This window comes from Patiria miniata, unplaced genomic scaffold (assembly GCF_015706575.1).
Source record: "Patiria miniata isolate m_02_andy unplaced genomic scaffold, ASM1570657v1 HiC_scaffold_8, whole genome shotgun sequence".
NCBI lineage: Eukaryota > Metazoa > Echinodermata > Asteroidea > Valvatida > Asterinidae > Patiria > Patiria miniata.
Genome location: NW_024037075.1, coordinates 12,048,402 through 12,065,568, shown reverse-complemented (window position 1 = coordinate 12,065,568; position 17,167 = coordinate 12,048,402). Strand labels below are relative to the sequence as shown.

The 17,167-nt window shown below is 38.1% G+C and overlaps 1 protein-coding gene across 1 annotated transcript in view; it reads right to left on the bottom strand.

Annotated features, from left to right (window-relative positions):
* Window positions 1–8,780, bottom strand: part of LOC119719349 (serine/threonine-protein kinase Nek10-like) — a 28,943-nt gene extending 20,163 nt beyond the window's left edge. The window contains 3 exon segments of the mRNA XM_038188771.1: window positions 339–399; window positions 3,078–3,258; window positions 8,567–8,780. Coding sequence (XP_038044699.1) covers window positions 339–399; window positions 3,078–3,124 — 108 coding nt within the window. The 5' untranslated portion in view covers window positions 3,125–3,258; window positions 8,567–8,780.
* Window positions 8,781–17,167: the final 8,387 nt, after the last annotated feature.

Genomic DNA, 17,167 nt, shown 5'->3' with positions numbered 1-17,167 from the left:
AAGAAATTACAGTTTTAGATGTGGGAGGAAAAATAAATAGAATATTCTGAGGAAAACCCACAGAATCATGCAGGGACGGAAAACCCAATCCACATATTGGCCCAGGCAGGCATCGAACCCCAGTCACAGTGGTGGAAGGCAAGGAAAGTACCGCTACATCAACCCGACTTCCAAAGTTAGGTTCGAAAATTGGAACTTAGGAGATTGGAATCTCATTATGTTCAAAGAGAAAGAGGAATTTTGGAAAATTTCAAGTGAATCAACGAAGAAGTATCTTTGACATAAAAAAAAAATTTTTTTTTCAATATTTGAAAATTTAGAAAAACAAAAGAACTTACCTGTTGTTTACTTGCAGGTGTGTTCAATAGTTCTAGAAGTCTTGTCAGTTCTTTGGTTTCTCTGCAAAAAAATAAAAAATATAATATAAATTTTCAAGTACATGTACGGTACCATTCTGTAAATCAACTACATGTCATTGTCAAATGATATTTTTAAGCTGACACCGGTACATAAATTCCATTGTTATTCACTTGTCACTTGTTCAGGTGTTTTGACTGATACATGTTTGTCTGCAATCTACAATGTATCTATAATTTTCGAAACAATTAATGTGGTTAACTGAATATGTTTACATCAATAAAAGTTAATCACTATTGACACATTATCAGCCAGTAAAACAAAATTGCCTACTCTCTTTAGTTTACAATATCTGTCAACCACGGCCAATACCACCTTTCTAATGAAACAATAATGAATGCAAGTTCTGCAATGTTAAACACTAATGACCTGCAACAATGCAATATAGATTGTGTATTGTGTTTACAAACCACCAGAACAAACTACTGCGCCTATTATCGATGTACTCATTAACAATTTAATGGTGATTAAAAATAAAGTGACTGTCCATGTTTGTCGACACACACGGTAAGAGTGGTTGAATGACTCTTAATTGAAGCCAAGGTTTTTTTGTTTTCAGGAGAGTAATTATCAGGTGGATACCCCAGCAATGGCATTGTAAGAATGCAGGAACAATGAAAACACCTGTTAATGGATTGGAGATTTTAGTATCAATTCTGTGTACAATATTTCTGGCAGATATCATCGGAGTTTTCACGAAGAGACAATTTTGGCAAAAATCAATATATTTTCGAAATTCTTTTTTGGGCCGAAATCGATTAAGTGTATTGCAACGGACATCTTGGCGAATTTATTTTGTCAAAATCAGATGAAATCATTGAGATCATGAGAATCAATAAAGGGAAAATTTCACCCAAGTCGTATTTTCAGTTTTCACGAAGAGACAATTGGATCATTGCCAATTTTCCCGGCAAAACCAATCGCCTGTGGAATTTTGAGTTTTCACGAAGAGACAATTGACTATGAATGTTAATTGCTCCGCAATTAATTGGTCTATTGACTCGCAATTGGTACAATGTGTAAGTGTGAGATTTCAGCTTACTATCGGTATAAAAAATAATCAACATGTCCTCTAAAAGTAGGCGAAATCTTCAGTTTAAAAAGGGTTCAACTTTAAAGTCGATTTTGTCAAAACTAAAACTGTATGTTTCAACGCCCCGTGGCCACAATTGTCTCTTCGTGAAAACTCTGACGATATTTAGCAAATATATTAATGTCAAGAACTGGAAATTCAATGCTGGATAAATTCAGTCTTGCCACATACATGAAGCTCCAAGATTTGTAAGTTTTTATCATTTTCAGTCTTTGCTGGGGTGGGAGTACAGACATTCATACTTAACATAATCTCTTCACACAAACCCTGGGCTACCCTACTAAATCCTAAAGAATTAGAAAACAGATTGTAAACCTCCGGCAAAAAGGTTCTCATTCAATGCTCAAATTAATCGCATGCTACAGAAATCTCATGCAAAGTATTGAATTTTGTTCAAGACGAGGCCTGGACAATTTCAATAAGGATTAGCCACTTTGAGATGGATGAAGCTAATCCCTCTCCAACTTAAATCCCCCACCACCAATCTCTACTACCACAAAAGGCCTTCATCTCAATTTTTTCTCGCAATCAGTAATGCCGTATTGCAAGTTGAGCCTCTGAAAATATTTTGGCAGCCTTCAGGCGGTTGGCAAGGAATGCGGCCACAGAATGTAATCTGGAAATGCAGACGACAGATTGCTAACAGACATGAACTTGAAAATACGGCATACATAACGTGTAGCATGTTAGCATACCAGTATGTTAAAAAGAAAGTAAGTAAAGTCTGTCCTGAGCCAATGTGGCTCATCAGGCCGGCGTTTATCTCCGGTTTCAGTAGCATGAAACGACTGAGAATATTTCTACTCCCCCTGGATGGGATGCTAGTCCATCGCAGGTTTCTCCCAAGCTAATGTCGGTACCCATTTATACTCCTGGGTGGAGAGGGGCTATTGGGGGTGAAGTGCCTTGCCCAAGGACACAATATATGACAAGCGGCTGGATTCGAACCCCGGACCCTCTGATCAGGAGTCACGAACCCTAACCACTAGGCCAAACACTCCCCAGCATATGTAACAGAGCACAATTTAAACGACTGCGCGTAAACCAGTGTGTGAATGGCTGTTGTATGATGGCCGAACAGCGCCACCAACAGTTCCTGAACGGAGTCTAATATGGACCCCTCCTGCTGTCAATCAATAATAATAATAAGTGCTTACATGTATATATAGCACTTTATACCAAAGGTCTCAAAGTGCTTCACAATTAGTACCAGTTTTTTTTGCAGTAGCTCGAGATCAACGCATTCTGGTCTCTACCTTCACAGGTACCCATTTATACTCCTGGGTGGCTGTGGCGAGAGGCAATGTAGTAAAGTGTCTAGCCCAAGAACACAAGCACCATGTTCCCCGTCAGGGTTCAAACCCACATACGTGTACGACAGCACGGGAGTCGAACATCGTAACGATTGGACCACAGTGCTCCACAAATTAACAGTGCACCAATGGGATCAAGACTTTTTGTCAGGTGACGTTAGCTCGGTGATGTTAGCACCGTGAGACGTGTACACAAATAAAAGGTGGGCGGGGCTTATGGCCAAATGAAGGGGAGGACAATTTGAAGGACTTACTTGTTTGATTCCGACTGCCTGGCTTTCTTGTCTTCGCTCGGCATCATGGCAGTCACATGACACAATGACGATTCAATGTGCGTAGCTCCTCATCGCAAGTGTCTTTGGTGTTTTGTTCCTTGGCGTCAACGTTTCAGGCAGCGAATGTTGGTCTTCATGGCTAGTCTGCAAAGCTGAGTTTCTGTGATAAAGAAAAGAAATGAAATTATAATCTTATGATTAGAAGGTACAAAATTTCACACTTAGCCGACAAGTTCAGCTTACATGTACATTGAGAATGGCAGGAAAACAGTGCTGACTTAGCATAGAAAATTTAAGCAAGTTTTGCCTTAGTTAGCTTGCTCTTTAATGTGCTAACTGCTTGATTTTAAATCTGGGGAGTGGGGACCCTCTGTCATTAAGACAGCACGGTGCATGTATATTATTTAACCCTCCTGAATTCAACAATACCACCCAGTTATTAACCAGCATGTGGTCTGGACAAATAAATACTAACAAAATAATTGAACAATGTGCAAATTTGTACTTTTCAATTGACAGGTTGCATGAACTCCCAGAAACATACATGCTTCGACGAATCAAGGCCTGAATGGAACAACTTTTTTCCAAGGGTTGTATCTAAAAATTTTTTATACCCGATCATCCATTTCATTCATCACAATTTGTAAGGGCTTGACTCGGCCAGTCAGCCAGAAAAGATCGCAGTCGGGTAGTCCAAACCAACAACTGTGTAACTCTGTACCGACTTTTGTCGGTAGGTAGAGGTCGTCAACTTTGGTTTACAAAAGACAGAAAACGATTGCTGCGGTCAGCTGAAGCCTGGGCATATTATGACCACCATGTTATGACCAACTTGACCACTGATGACCAGCTGACCAAGGACCAATCATACCTGTGGTCAGTCTAGGAGACAGGGATCTTTTGTTCTGCCTGTATCTGCTTGACTGCATGGAGACAAAACCCCGAGGCAAACAGATTGAAGTGATTCGGAAATTACCCTTGGAACTTATCAGTAACAACTAATGTGTACACATACTTTACACCTACTTAACTTTATCACAATGTACATTTGTACATGGTGGGTCATTATTACATGGTGTATCACATGTACATGTATGGCACGATTATTCTGTGCCCACTTCAGTGATTTTAATTCTTAATCTTCATGTGCATGTTAATGGGGTTTTTTTCAGGGCATTTATTAATCCCTTAAAGATATAGTCCATCATTTGTAATTCGTGCATTTTGTTCGTTTGAAGCAACAAAAGTGTTCAAAATCTAAAGAAGGATACTGAACAACTAACCTGATGAAGTTTCAGCTAAGCTTCAGCTGTATATTCCGAGAAAAACAGCATTCTAGGATCTCAATTTCAAATCAAAAGTTACTGAATCATGTTTTGAATTGTTTTGAATTGCAGCTATATGCGACGTTGCGCACTGATCTGACGAATTATAGCAACAGCGCGCGTGTGCGTCGTGCCAATGCTTGCGCGCGCTTTGCCGAATAACAAAACGAACAACTAATTTAAATGTTCCTACGGTGCTTCTTAAGACGCACCGTTGGAAAGGCCTTCTCTCGTTGATTACTTCACAATGACAGCTTCCCAGAAAGGATAATTTCACAGGGAGTTTAGTTCCATTACTATCTTTCAACCAAGTTTATTTTTCAACAATAATTACGCCAGTTACTTTTTGGATGGCTACAAATGATGGACTATAGCTTCAAACCATCGACTCATGCATTTAATTCAAACAGTAAAAATTCCATGTTATGGCTATGCTTTTCTTCTGTCTGGTTAGACTCGATTCCAGATGGAAACTTGATGTTTTCTCATACTACACATGTACATTTCTACAACAAAGCAACCTGTACATGACACTATCAACGTTTTAAGTTTCACTGACAATGAAATGGAGATTTTTCTAAAACAGCTTTTGGCTTAAGGCACACATCAGGAACCCTAAATCCATGCTTGAATCCAGACTAACTACCCTTCCTAACCCTCAGGCACTCCAATCTGTTCAATCACTCCTATCCTCTAGTTTACAGCCACTTTGACACAAGTTTACGGCCATAAACCCAATTAACTATCAAATATCTCAGTTCAGGGTCTGGTCAGGTGTCAATTTTTCTGGCATTGAAATCCTTCAAATCTGGCAAGCTTGACACTGGTAGCCTGAGGTGAAGTGCGGAAATACAGGTCAGTTGAAAAGAATATCTCGTTCCATTCCACTCCAAGATTTCCAACTCTGCTTCCTTTTTTATGTAATGATTCTTTCTTTTTTTCTTCTTTTTTTCCAAACAACCTTTTTCTTTACTGTATACATAGCCCCTGTACTTTAAATCTGAGTAAAGATTCCGTGGTTTTCACTAATTTTTTCTTGCAAAGAAAAATTCAAAGTTTTACTGGGGAGCCTCAGAGTGCCTAGTTTTATAACATAAAGCTACTGGTATCTGAAGAATATGTCTTTTTTTGGAATATTTATTTTAAGGCCAGGGTGGTGGCCCCATGCAAAGCAAATGAACTTTGGAATATAAAAAGAAAGAACCAACAATCATTTGGGTAATACCGGTACATTCTGCATGAATGATTTCAGTAAATCAGCAATTGAGGTCGATACAAGTGTTCAATAAAATAAGATAATCCTTTTTATCCCTCCATAGTTCATGTAAATGTCAAAAAATGAAGTATTACTTTCAAATATTTCAGCAAGTAACAGTTCAATGAATCTGAATCTGAATGGTTTAGTTGGCGAAGCATCCATCAGGAAACATCACACCAACTTGTTGGTTAGTTTGGGGCGTGGAGCTGGACGTGTTTTCAACAGCCTATATTTTGGACCACTGAACAATTTGAGGAGTTGCGCTCTAAATGATGAGCGAGACGTTTTCCCAGATTCACTGATACTAGGTGGGAGACTGTTCCGATCCTTGATTGTGGGAAAGATGCTGTTGTTTTTTTTACAATTTTTTTTTTTTTTTGGGGGGGGGGTGTGGAATTGACATGAACATCATGCTTTTAACGCAAAGACTGTGACTGGAATCTCGTAAAAATTAGTTCATTATAATACTACAAACAAACCAACATGTTGCTCAATTAACACCTTACATTATAAGACCAGCATCTTTTCCCTCATTCAACGGGCAAAATAGTATTTATTTTTAAAGTTAAAGGGAATGTACATCATTGGCTTTTGCTGTAATTGTGTAATTTTCAGATATGAACTATTTGAGGGGTTAGTATAATTGCTACAATGACATATGTTTGAAGTTTTGTGTTAGAAAATGCTGGAAAAACCAGGAAAAACAAAAATTTCCAAGTAGTCTGGTTCCCTGACTCCATTAAAGATGAAATGGATCAATTCATAGATGCTGGAAAATTGTAAGGTAAGGGAACATCTAGCTGGCCTGCACCTGTTCATGAACATGTAACCAAACGCAAACCAAATGTGGACTGAAAAAAATGGTAAATTTGGAGCAGCACTTGAAAAATAGTTAGGTTTTTCCAACGGTGGACAACCGACCACCGTTGGAAATTTATACAAAATACCACTTTTCTTGAAAATGACTTCACGCCGGTTGCCATAATTTTACAGGATGCTTCAGACTGTCATTTGCCAACATTCCTAGTACAGTATTTCGTAAAAATTTGGTAGTTTTGTTTTTCGATGTTTGCAAATGTTGTATAATCCCTTTAATACTGCCCAGCCCCTCAGATTGACCACAACGCATTTTATGCCAGCCACCCCACACAACGCTGGAATGCGGCCGCTTCCACCACATGCACAAACACAGCGTGTGCTGTCATTATCAGTGGGAGGCAGGGTCACTGACAGCACAGCATGCTAACAAGAGGTTGGGCAATTAACTGCAGACACCTGAGAATACAAACTACCTGTTCAATCAATCAGAACTCCTCCCTGTGTTGTCTGGAAACACAAAAATGTTACCATGTCCAATATAAAATTGGTGTGCTCCATGGTAATATTTGGGGATAGCAATAGTTAAGAGAAAAGAAGAGTGCTACGAAACTGCAAAAGAAGAAAAAGTTAACAGGAATAATCACAAAATGCTCATAATTTTCAGTGATATGTACACACTAACAGCTTTTTGAAAAAAATCACTCTTCAAATCAGAAAAAGAAGCATTCACTACAAAAAAAATGTAATACTCTTTCACAGGTATCCGTTGCAAATGTTATGACCCGTCCTTAAGTTTCCAGTGAAACTGTGTCTACAGCAACAGTGCAAATACTGGGCGGGCATCACTGTTTTACCACCTGAAGTAAAGTACACAAGACAACTGTCCAGCTATTGTATTGGTTCTGTTTTGGGGAGGCTTGTATCACTAGCACTGGACTGCTCAAACACTGCCGTAAAATGCAAACAGAAGTCTTAAATAATCACATTCTTATGGTACAGCTGTACAACTGGCATTTCCATTGACAAGGGAAACCACAGTCCAGATGGACACAAAACGACTGAAGATTTCCAGTCAACTTAGGAGTTGATTTCAAGAATCTCTGAATCACAGCATCGATACAAGTGAATTAGGGGGGGGGGTTGCAAAATCGTATTAAAATTGGATGATTCAGGACTGCTAGGGCTATGACATGAATATATGCATATTATTATTAAAGGGAAGATACAACATTTGCAAACATCAAAAAACGAAATCATCAAATAATCACGAAATACCATACTGAATTGTTAGGGATTGACAGTCTAAGGCATCCTGTAAAATTGTGGCTCCTGGTGTGCTGACATTTTCAAGAAAAACTGTATTTTTCCAACGCTGGTCGGCCGACCAGCGTTGGAAAAAAACTGGCTTTTTTTTCAAAGCTGCTAACTTTTCACTATTCCGCATTTTCTTTGCAATTGATTATACACCTGTGAAGGAGGTACAAGCCTGCTTAAGAGTGATTCTTTGACCTTACAATTCCCCAAAGTCTTTACATTTCTCCGTTTAATCTTAAGTGGGGTCAGGGAACCAGACTACAAGAACATTATTGGTTTTTCCAGCATATACAAGCCCAAAACATGAAACAAGTCAGTTTAACAATATTTGCTATAACAGTACTAATCCTCCAAATCCATTTATTTCTGAAAATTACAGCAAAAGCAAATGTTGTACATATATGTACATTTCCTTTTAACACATGTATACACATGTACAAAAATGCTAAAACCTTATCCGCAAATTTTCTTGAAGTACGGTATCAATATCATGTACTTTATGTACTTTACGCCAACTTGACTTTTGGACAATGCCATGTTTGTGACACAGGTACTACTACATTCAAGTTACACTTTAATCAACATTTAATTGTAAAAATATTTTAATCAAGCGACAGTCACAAATTTTGTTCCATTAATGTTTGGGTCCCCAGCCATTGACACTTCACGTGTGTGTACTTTCAGAAACATACTGGTGCCAAAGTTACTGTCGAAGAAATTATACTGACAAAAGAAGAAACTGCTGAACTTACCAACCAACTGTCACAGTAAAATCCAACAGAGTATCACAATTATCATCAAAAACAGCACACATTGAGGCAAAGTAAACTTATTCCTTCATGGACGGATGGGACACAGAGCAAGAAAACCTTGCCTGCGGAATGGACGGACTGATACAATTTAGTGGGAGTCCCACTCCAATCATCTCACAGAATGCATCGCGGGTTCTGTGAAAGGATGACAGGGGGGTTTAAAGACCTTTGTGGTTTTATGAGGAGACTTTTCATTCCTATTGGATGGTGGATGACTATGCCTATTGTTAGTCAATGAGGCATTGTGGATGGGCTTGTAAAGGCAGGTAGCCAAGCATGCAGTGCACGAGGGGTACGTGATTGGCCACAGAGGGGGATGTGAGGGGTACATGGAGGGGTGCATGGAGGGGTACAAGAACTTTCCAAACAATGTATGCAGTGGGGGAGATCACATCGCAACTGAAGAGAGACCACAGCGCGGGATTAATCTTCACCAGCTTGAATAATAGATTGTGTTGGCTGTAATGTTTGGACACAAAAGGGGGTTTACTCTGGCTACCTGAATCAAACATTTCTGGATCAGGTACTTGGGCAATTTTGGGATGAATGACTGGTTGTGAACATGTACCAGGCGGGACCGCAGGACATAGGTGAACTGGAGGACGGGTGGTGCCAACTGATGTGGAAATGATGAAGTCAATACTTGGAAGAATGGGAGAGAGCCGGAATGACGTCTGTTTAGTGACAATTGAATCCGTAACAGAAAGCTACAGAGAAAATAGCCTTGAAGTACCCGGGTAAACATGTTGAGCATGTAAACACATTTCGGTACATGTTTACTTGAAAAAAATGTATACAATGTAATGTAGGCAACAATAACCTGGCCATGCACACGTATACCGGTACATGCCATTCAATATGAGATCGCTGGAACTCAGCCAGCCCTTTTCCTTTCCTCAAAACAAACCAAAACATACAAATGCCTGACTTTTCAAAAATGAGCAATAAAGGTGAACATCATAAATTAGTCAAACTGTACCACTATCAGGAGTTCAAGATTCTCTTCGGCCAACTTACTAATATAATAATATATTAAATATGTATACATAGACCAATCCATTTATTTCCATGGAAACTCCAATAAAATGATAAATAATAAAACCGTCATGGACAAGCTCCTTGCTCAAGTTTGCTGTGTACATCGATCAGTTAAATTTGTTTTCATAATTGTACTTTCATGTGTATACTATACATTGCACAACTGAAAAAAAAATGGAGAAACCTACAATTTTGAAAACTTGTGGGTTGCAAACTTGTGAAACGGAACTGCTCCATCAATTTAGAGCTCCCAAATTTTAACAGAAATTTGAGTTCTTAATCTCTTCTAATGAATACGTTCACTGTCAATTCAGCCAGTGTGAAACTTCGATACAAGATAAGTTCATTCTCATGATTCTATGAAATTCAGTTTAAGTATAGAGAACACATGAAATTTCTACTTTGAAAATAAGTTTGGAGGGCAAACATGTTTTTGAGGAAAATCGCACGTACACCAGTTCAGTGAGGCATGGTTTGACAAACAAGACCATTCAGGACAAAAAAAAATCGTCTGCGGTCTCCATTAGTTTACGCCTTTTGTTGGAGTTGCCAAGGCAACCATTGAACCACCGGTAACCCTCGGAGTGAATACCAGGTCTTTCTGAATACTTGGGGTTTTCTTTTATTGCCTGTGGGTAGGTGAACCTTGACGAATACAGCCAAGTTTTTGTAAACCAATGTTAACGTTTTCAAATGGGCCGTGCAAAATACAATTCGGTATTTAGCAGAGAGACTTCACAGTGAGTGGTAGGCCTATTGCTTTGATGAGGAATCTTTTATCATTTTGTTGCAATTGTTATGTAATTCTAGTTAATATCCGGTTCGAACAAAGAGAAGATCGTGAATCTGATGAATCAGTTCTTTTGTCATCTTGTGGGATGACTCAAGGGAAACTCCCTTTACCATCTTTTTTCTTGGAAATGGTAATTTCTTTGCAGCAGATGTCTTTGAAAGTTCTGTAACATACAATGTACAGTACATACATGTAATGTAATTTAGGTTAACTGATTTGAAATTAAACTCTATGATTTGAGCTTAGAAAGACACAAGAAATTGAACAAGTAAGAAATTTAGTCGGAAAACTCTGTGCAGTTTAACCTCACTCAGTCATATGATACTTCATTTATGAGATTTGAATCACAAGGCCAAAAGCTTTGGCCAGAATACAACTCATACCCATGGAAAAAAACCTACAACAATAATTCACCACTCCCCTGGACAAAAAAAATATATCATCAATTTCCCATGACTCAATCTTGCAGGCCAATCTCTCAGTAGCATCCAATCTCCATTTCATCAAATCACAGCCTGCGCCCCATCACACCCCAAATAAATCTTTCTGACACTTGGACAGCTCTGCTAAGATTGTCTGCTCGGGAAAGCATGAAAAACCTGTCTGCTGGTGATTAATTTCAAGGGAATGGGCGCCCGGTTTAGTGACAGTCATGTTAGATATTTGATTAATGGAGGAGGTTTGGGTTTGAATAGTAACAGGGGGAATAAAATTTAAAGGGAAGGGGTGTCGGTTCGTGTGACACTTGTTTTTGTTTCATTAAGGATGTAGATTTCATCATGGTCTGCTGAAATTTGGGATGCTGGTATCATTCATGGTTGAAGAGATTAGCAATGAGCAAGGAATGTATCATATCAGCCTCAAATTGTCTACAGTACATGTACATGTCGGGTGACTGACTCACTAGAGGATTTTCTGCATCATTTTAAACCATCAAGAAAACATGAGCTCTCAACTCAAAAGTCCTTTCCAAGATTCACAAACCCCAGCTCCTTTTATCCATTCTTACATTGTACTTGCAAATTTACATGCCTGCAAAAATATACAGTCGAATCTCGTTTGAACAAACTCGTTCGGACCTCGCCAAATTGTTTGTTACATGTATATATATATATCAGAATTTTGTATTAAGAGGAACATCAGTCCCATTCATTGTGCATATAAATGCACAGTCGGGACCAAGGCTTTATGTTTGCTATAACCAGAATTTTGTATTAACAGAGTTTGTACTAACGAGAGTCGACTGTACTTCTTTTTGTCCCCATGCTCAGTCATGCAACGGAAGAAACTCAAATGTATGATTTTTTTTTTAATGTACGGTACCATATCTGAAGTTTGCGATCGTTGCACTTGCCAAAACTGACTGGTATGCACTCATGCTATCATGTGTCAAATACCATGGAGTCTTACATTACCCAGGAAGTATTTGGCTGCTCAAGTTTCATACTTCGCATACATGAATGTATCTCATAGATTATGTTTCAAAGTACAAGTATTGAAGTATGAAGAGTCATCATCATTTGACGTGTTTTTTTTTTTCAAAGGCGAAAATCTCTGAAGCAAGTCGAAGCTGATAAAATAAACACTCAAATCGCATCAATTGAATGCTCTTTTCCCCCATTTTGATTGGTGTCTGAAAGCAAGGCTAGCTAATTGCATACTGAAATATGAAAATCCATTACTAATATATTCAAATGTACTGAACCTGCGGCAGATCATTCCTTTAAAGGGAAGATACAACATTTTGCAAACATCTCAAAACGAAAATGATCAAATTATCACAAAATACCTTACTGGATTGTTAGGGAATGACAGTCTAAAGCATCCTGTAAAATCGTGGCTCCTGGCGTGCTAACATTTTCAAGAAAAATTGTATTTTTCCAACGCTGGTCGGCTGACCAGCGTTGGAGAAAACTGGCTTTTTTCAAAAACTGCTTGCAAACTCTTTGCTGCAAAAACTATTTGCAATCGATTACACACCTGTGAAGGGGTACAAGCCTGCTAGACTGATTCTCTGAACTTACAATTCCCCAAAAGTCTATAAATTCTCCGTTTCAGTGGGGTCAGGGAACCAGACTACAAGAAAATGAATGATTTTCTTGGTTTTTCCAGCATATACAAGCCCAAAACGTGAAACAAGTCATTTTAATAATATTTGCTATAACATACTAATCCTCCAAATCCATTTATTTCTGAAAATTGAAGCAAAAGTAAAAGTTGTACATTCCCTTTAAATGTTTCCACATCTTAAAAGAGTACATGAAGGCCTGCGTTTCTATTAAACCCATCAATGTCAATTGAGAATCACCAAGCGATTGCAGCTGCAACGCTGTATCCAGTGTCACTGATCAATGAGTCTGCCTGCGTGTATAAATCCTAGAATATGGACAGACTGTGTGCAATTTCCTGATGAAGCTCAACATTTAAACGACTGTGTATTTACGTGGAATGGCAGCGTATAGTATGCAATTATGCACGCTGTCCTTCAGAGGTCTTCTTCGCGTTTCGATCAATGTCAAATTACATTTTTTCCCCTCCCACAATGGTTAAAGGGAAAATACAACATTTGCAAACATCAAAAAATAAAACTACCAAATCATTTTGAAATACCTTGCTGGACTGTTAGTGAATGACAGTGTAAAGCATCCTGTAAAATCATGGCACCTGGTATACTGTCATTTTCAAGAAAAGTGGTATTTTTGTATCGATTTCCAACGCTGGTCGGCCGACCAGCGTTGGAAAAAACTTTTTTTTTTTCAAATACTGGCCCCAATTGACCATCGCACATGTTTGCAATCGATTACACACCTATGAACAGGTACAAGCCAGCTAGACTGGTTCCCCGACCTTACAATTCCCCAATGTGTGTAAACTGCTCTGTTTCTTCTTATATGGAGTCAGGGAACCAGACTACAGGAAAATGATTGTTTTCTTGGTTTTTATAGCATTTTTGAACCCAAAACCTCAAAAAAGTCAGTTTAACTATATTTGCCCTATATTTCCAACCCCCCAGTTCCATCCATTTCTGAAAATTACAGCAAAAGCAAATGATGTATATTCCCTTAAAGTGATGTAAATTCAGTACATGTAGGCATAACAGCTTTCAGAGCATATTTTGTAATAACTAGTTGGTTAAACTTTATTTTCGATGAAAATAAAATAGCCTTGTCGGAAAAAGGGCCTTAATACTACAAATACCGGTACAGCATTTCAAACCTTCAAAACAATTCTTCAACAATATTTTGAACAATCATCGTTTGAAAACCTTAACCTTAATTTTGCATGAAAACTAAACCCTTTGCTAAATTTAATATCAATGATAGGATACCAATTGCTAAATACTTGTCTGAAAAACAGCAACGCCAGGGCAATTAATACAAGGCCTTGCCTGGCATTGTGTATTCAGTTATGAAAAAAAAACAAATTCTATTGAGAAGTTGAAGGAAAATAATCCATTACAATAAAGTGGACACCTTTTTATGGAACCCTGGGGCTTAGATGGTTGTTAATAATAGAATAAACTCTGGTCATGGTAGTGATTTTGTGTGACCTCTTGCGAGCCACCGTCATTTGCATCCGAGGTAAATGACTTCGGAAATAAAAGCTTTCAATTTTGGTGTTTGGCGAAGTGTGGAATATATCCCTATTCTCAACTCCAGCATTGCACAAAAGGTGACAATTCAGCCAGGGATTAGTAACAGTTCACAGAGCCATCTTTGGGTGGTGAGACCCGACTCAATCAACTAGAACTTTCTAGGCTCAGATTTAACCCCCAAAATACTTGATACACTCAACTTACAGTCTGAAGGCACTTCAGAAAGTCTGCCAACATTTGCATCTTGCAATCAGGGAGATTTTGTACAACAATCAGGGAGATATATAGCATTTACATTCAACAAAATAGGGAAAAAGTTTCCATAATCAGGGAGATTTTCACATTTTTTCATCAGAACATGGAAAGATTGGTTTATTTTCAGGGAACTTTCTGCAGAATCAGGGAGAGATGGCACTTCATCAATGTTTGAAAATGAGCCTTGATTATTAGAAAAAGTTGCTAAATTTCCTGCGCATGCAAATGTCAAAATGCTAGCAGAGTACCTGTAGTTCTGTTTTGACATTAAACTCAATGGAATTTTCCTAGGTGTTTTTAGTGGCAAACTGCTTCAACGTGAACTGGTATTTAAACATTCTCATTTGTTGTCTTGTTTCATCAGTAATCATAATCTTCTGAGGCTAGAGCCATGAAAAGTTCAGTAAATTTGTCAGTAACACACTTTCAATAACTGTGAATGTTGTGATAGTTAAAGAAACACACAGAATTTCAATTTTGTTGTTTTTTTTCAGGAAAAAGCTGGGTAGACAAATCCCTACACTGCACCTTTAAATGAATTGTCCAAATTGTCACTCAACAATTCAGCAACACAGCAACAATTCACACCTGGCTGTACACATGTAACCGGCCAAAAAGCCAGAAGTTGGCTTTCTGAACTTTGCTCAACTCTTTATGCATTCTTCTCACTCCCAGGGTCTGGCATTGCATTGTGCACACCTGACACAGTCTGGCTTTGGGTGGGTTTTCGCAGCAGGAGGTAGAAACCTCACACAATCATAGCAGGATTTGAAAGGGCTTGTTTTTGAGAGGGGAAAAAAACTGAATTCAATTTATCATTTGCGGGGGACTGATTGTGAGCAGTGGAATATTTTTTTTAGGAAATACATGTAATTGTGGCTACTGATATTGTTCAGGAATTCTTTTTTCTCTTTTGTTCAGGATCAATCCATTTATAATGACAAAGTATGGTTAAAACTCATACCGTGAATTTTTTTCCACAGAATTCTTGGATCTTGTGTATTAGAAAAGAATGGTACTGGTTCTAGCAATAGTATGTGAAAACCTCCAGTTGTGAATGGCACAGCCAAGTACCACCGGTACTCTGTACTTATGACCCCAAAAATTCAGTTCAAGCACGAACCATTTACACATGATTCAATATGGCTCATGTGTAAATGGTCCGTGTACTCATACATGCATGCACTGTAATGATTGTGGAAATCGTAGTGGCATGGAACCATCAAAGACAGGATTTTCTTCCATGCATTGTAAAGGCCTTTTTAACAATTACCCATAAATTTGCAGTTGGGAAAATAAGCATCACAAATATTTTGCAGGATACCAAGAATTCCCTTCAGATTACTTTGCAATTAATCGAAAATCGATTAATGCACAGGTATTTTAATACACCTGTATTTTGTATCATCCTTCTGAATCACATATTCCTGCATGTATCTTTGAAATGAACAACTCAATTTCACAATTCCAACTTCTAACACACAGAGTCACTGCACAAAAGCACTTCAAGCTATGTGTACAACCGGCATGCATTACTCAACAGATCCTGCAAAATTATACAAACATCAGTTCCACCGAACTACCTGTTTTCAATGAAGGCAGTAATACATCGGCATATTTCTGTTAATCACACGGAGAGTCCTCGAGCTTTGGACCCGTGTGGTTTTGTCATCTGCGAAAACCCACTAAACAGGACTGTATTCTAAATACACGCACACGTATGCTAGACGGTGATATATTTTTGTTATCACGTCCATGGGTCTGTGTCTATTTGTAGGGCTCTCTGGGCAGGACAGGATTATGAATGCTGACGCAGTAAATGGAATGCTTTTGATAAGAATTTCAGCAGGATTCATGGATTTTCAGTGTGAAAAGGATGTAACAATGCAAAAATATGGGTAGTTATCACTTCACAGTTGTGGGGAAAAAAAGGGATTCTTTTAATATTTAAGGAAAATGATGATGATTTAGTCAATATAAGCAATTCTCTTCTAAAACTTGTAATACACTTAGCTTTTAGAAAAGAAAGAAAAATGATGGATAAAAAAATAAGTTTTATACTTGCAGCTACATGTACTTAAAATAATTCTTTAAGTTAAGGGTAATTGGGTTAAGCTGTCTTTCTCATTTCATAATTCATAAATGCATCTTAATATTCTTAATTAAAAATTGAATGCCCCATTTATGAAATTTGTGTAACTGAACACAAGTTTACAATATAAATAAGAATAAAACTTCATCAATGCACACATTTCTGTACTTTTGCACTGTAATTGAGAACTTGTTTTAGTACATTTTAAAACTGCAAGAAACTATTGATACGCAAGATATATGTTGGGCATGATCGGTAGATGTGCGCTATCGGTCGTTCCGAGATATCCAACAGAATTGACCCACTGCACAACGCGATCGACCGTTAGCGCACATCGACCGATAGCGCCCAAAATACATGAACATGTAAAGTGTACATTTAGTTTGGTGAAATTCTATAACTGCACAAACTTATTCCCATTAAAAATTCCACTTTGTCCACATATGTATGAATTAATTATAATATAACAGTCACAAAAACCTGCACAGTACAGCTCTAGAAGATAAGCAGTCCGTTGGCCAATAGCCAAGGGCTTTTTCTTTACAAATTGGTTAGCAAGGAAAGACTTGAGTCAACACTCTTATTGATTTCTTTGGGAATCCTTGAGAGCATTCAACCGGAAACCACCGTCCTCGCATTTTTTTTGTGTTCTTTTGAAATACGTGTTCCATTATTTTGAATTGTCTCTTTCGGCTCGTTTGTTTTTGAATACCATACTAGACTTCTCCAAAAATGTTACAGTTTTTTACACATGGTTTTCCACTGCAT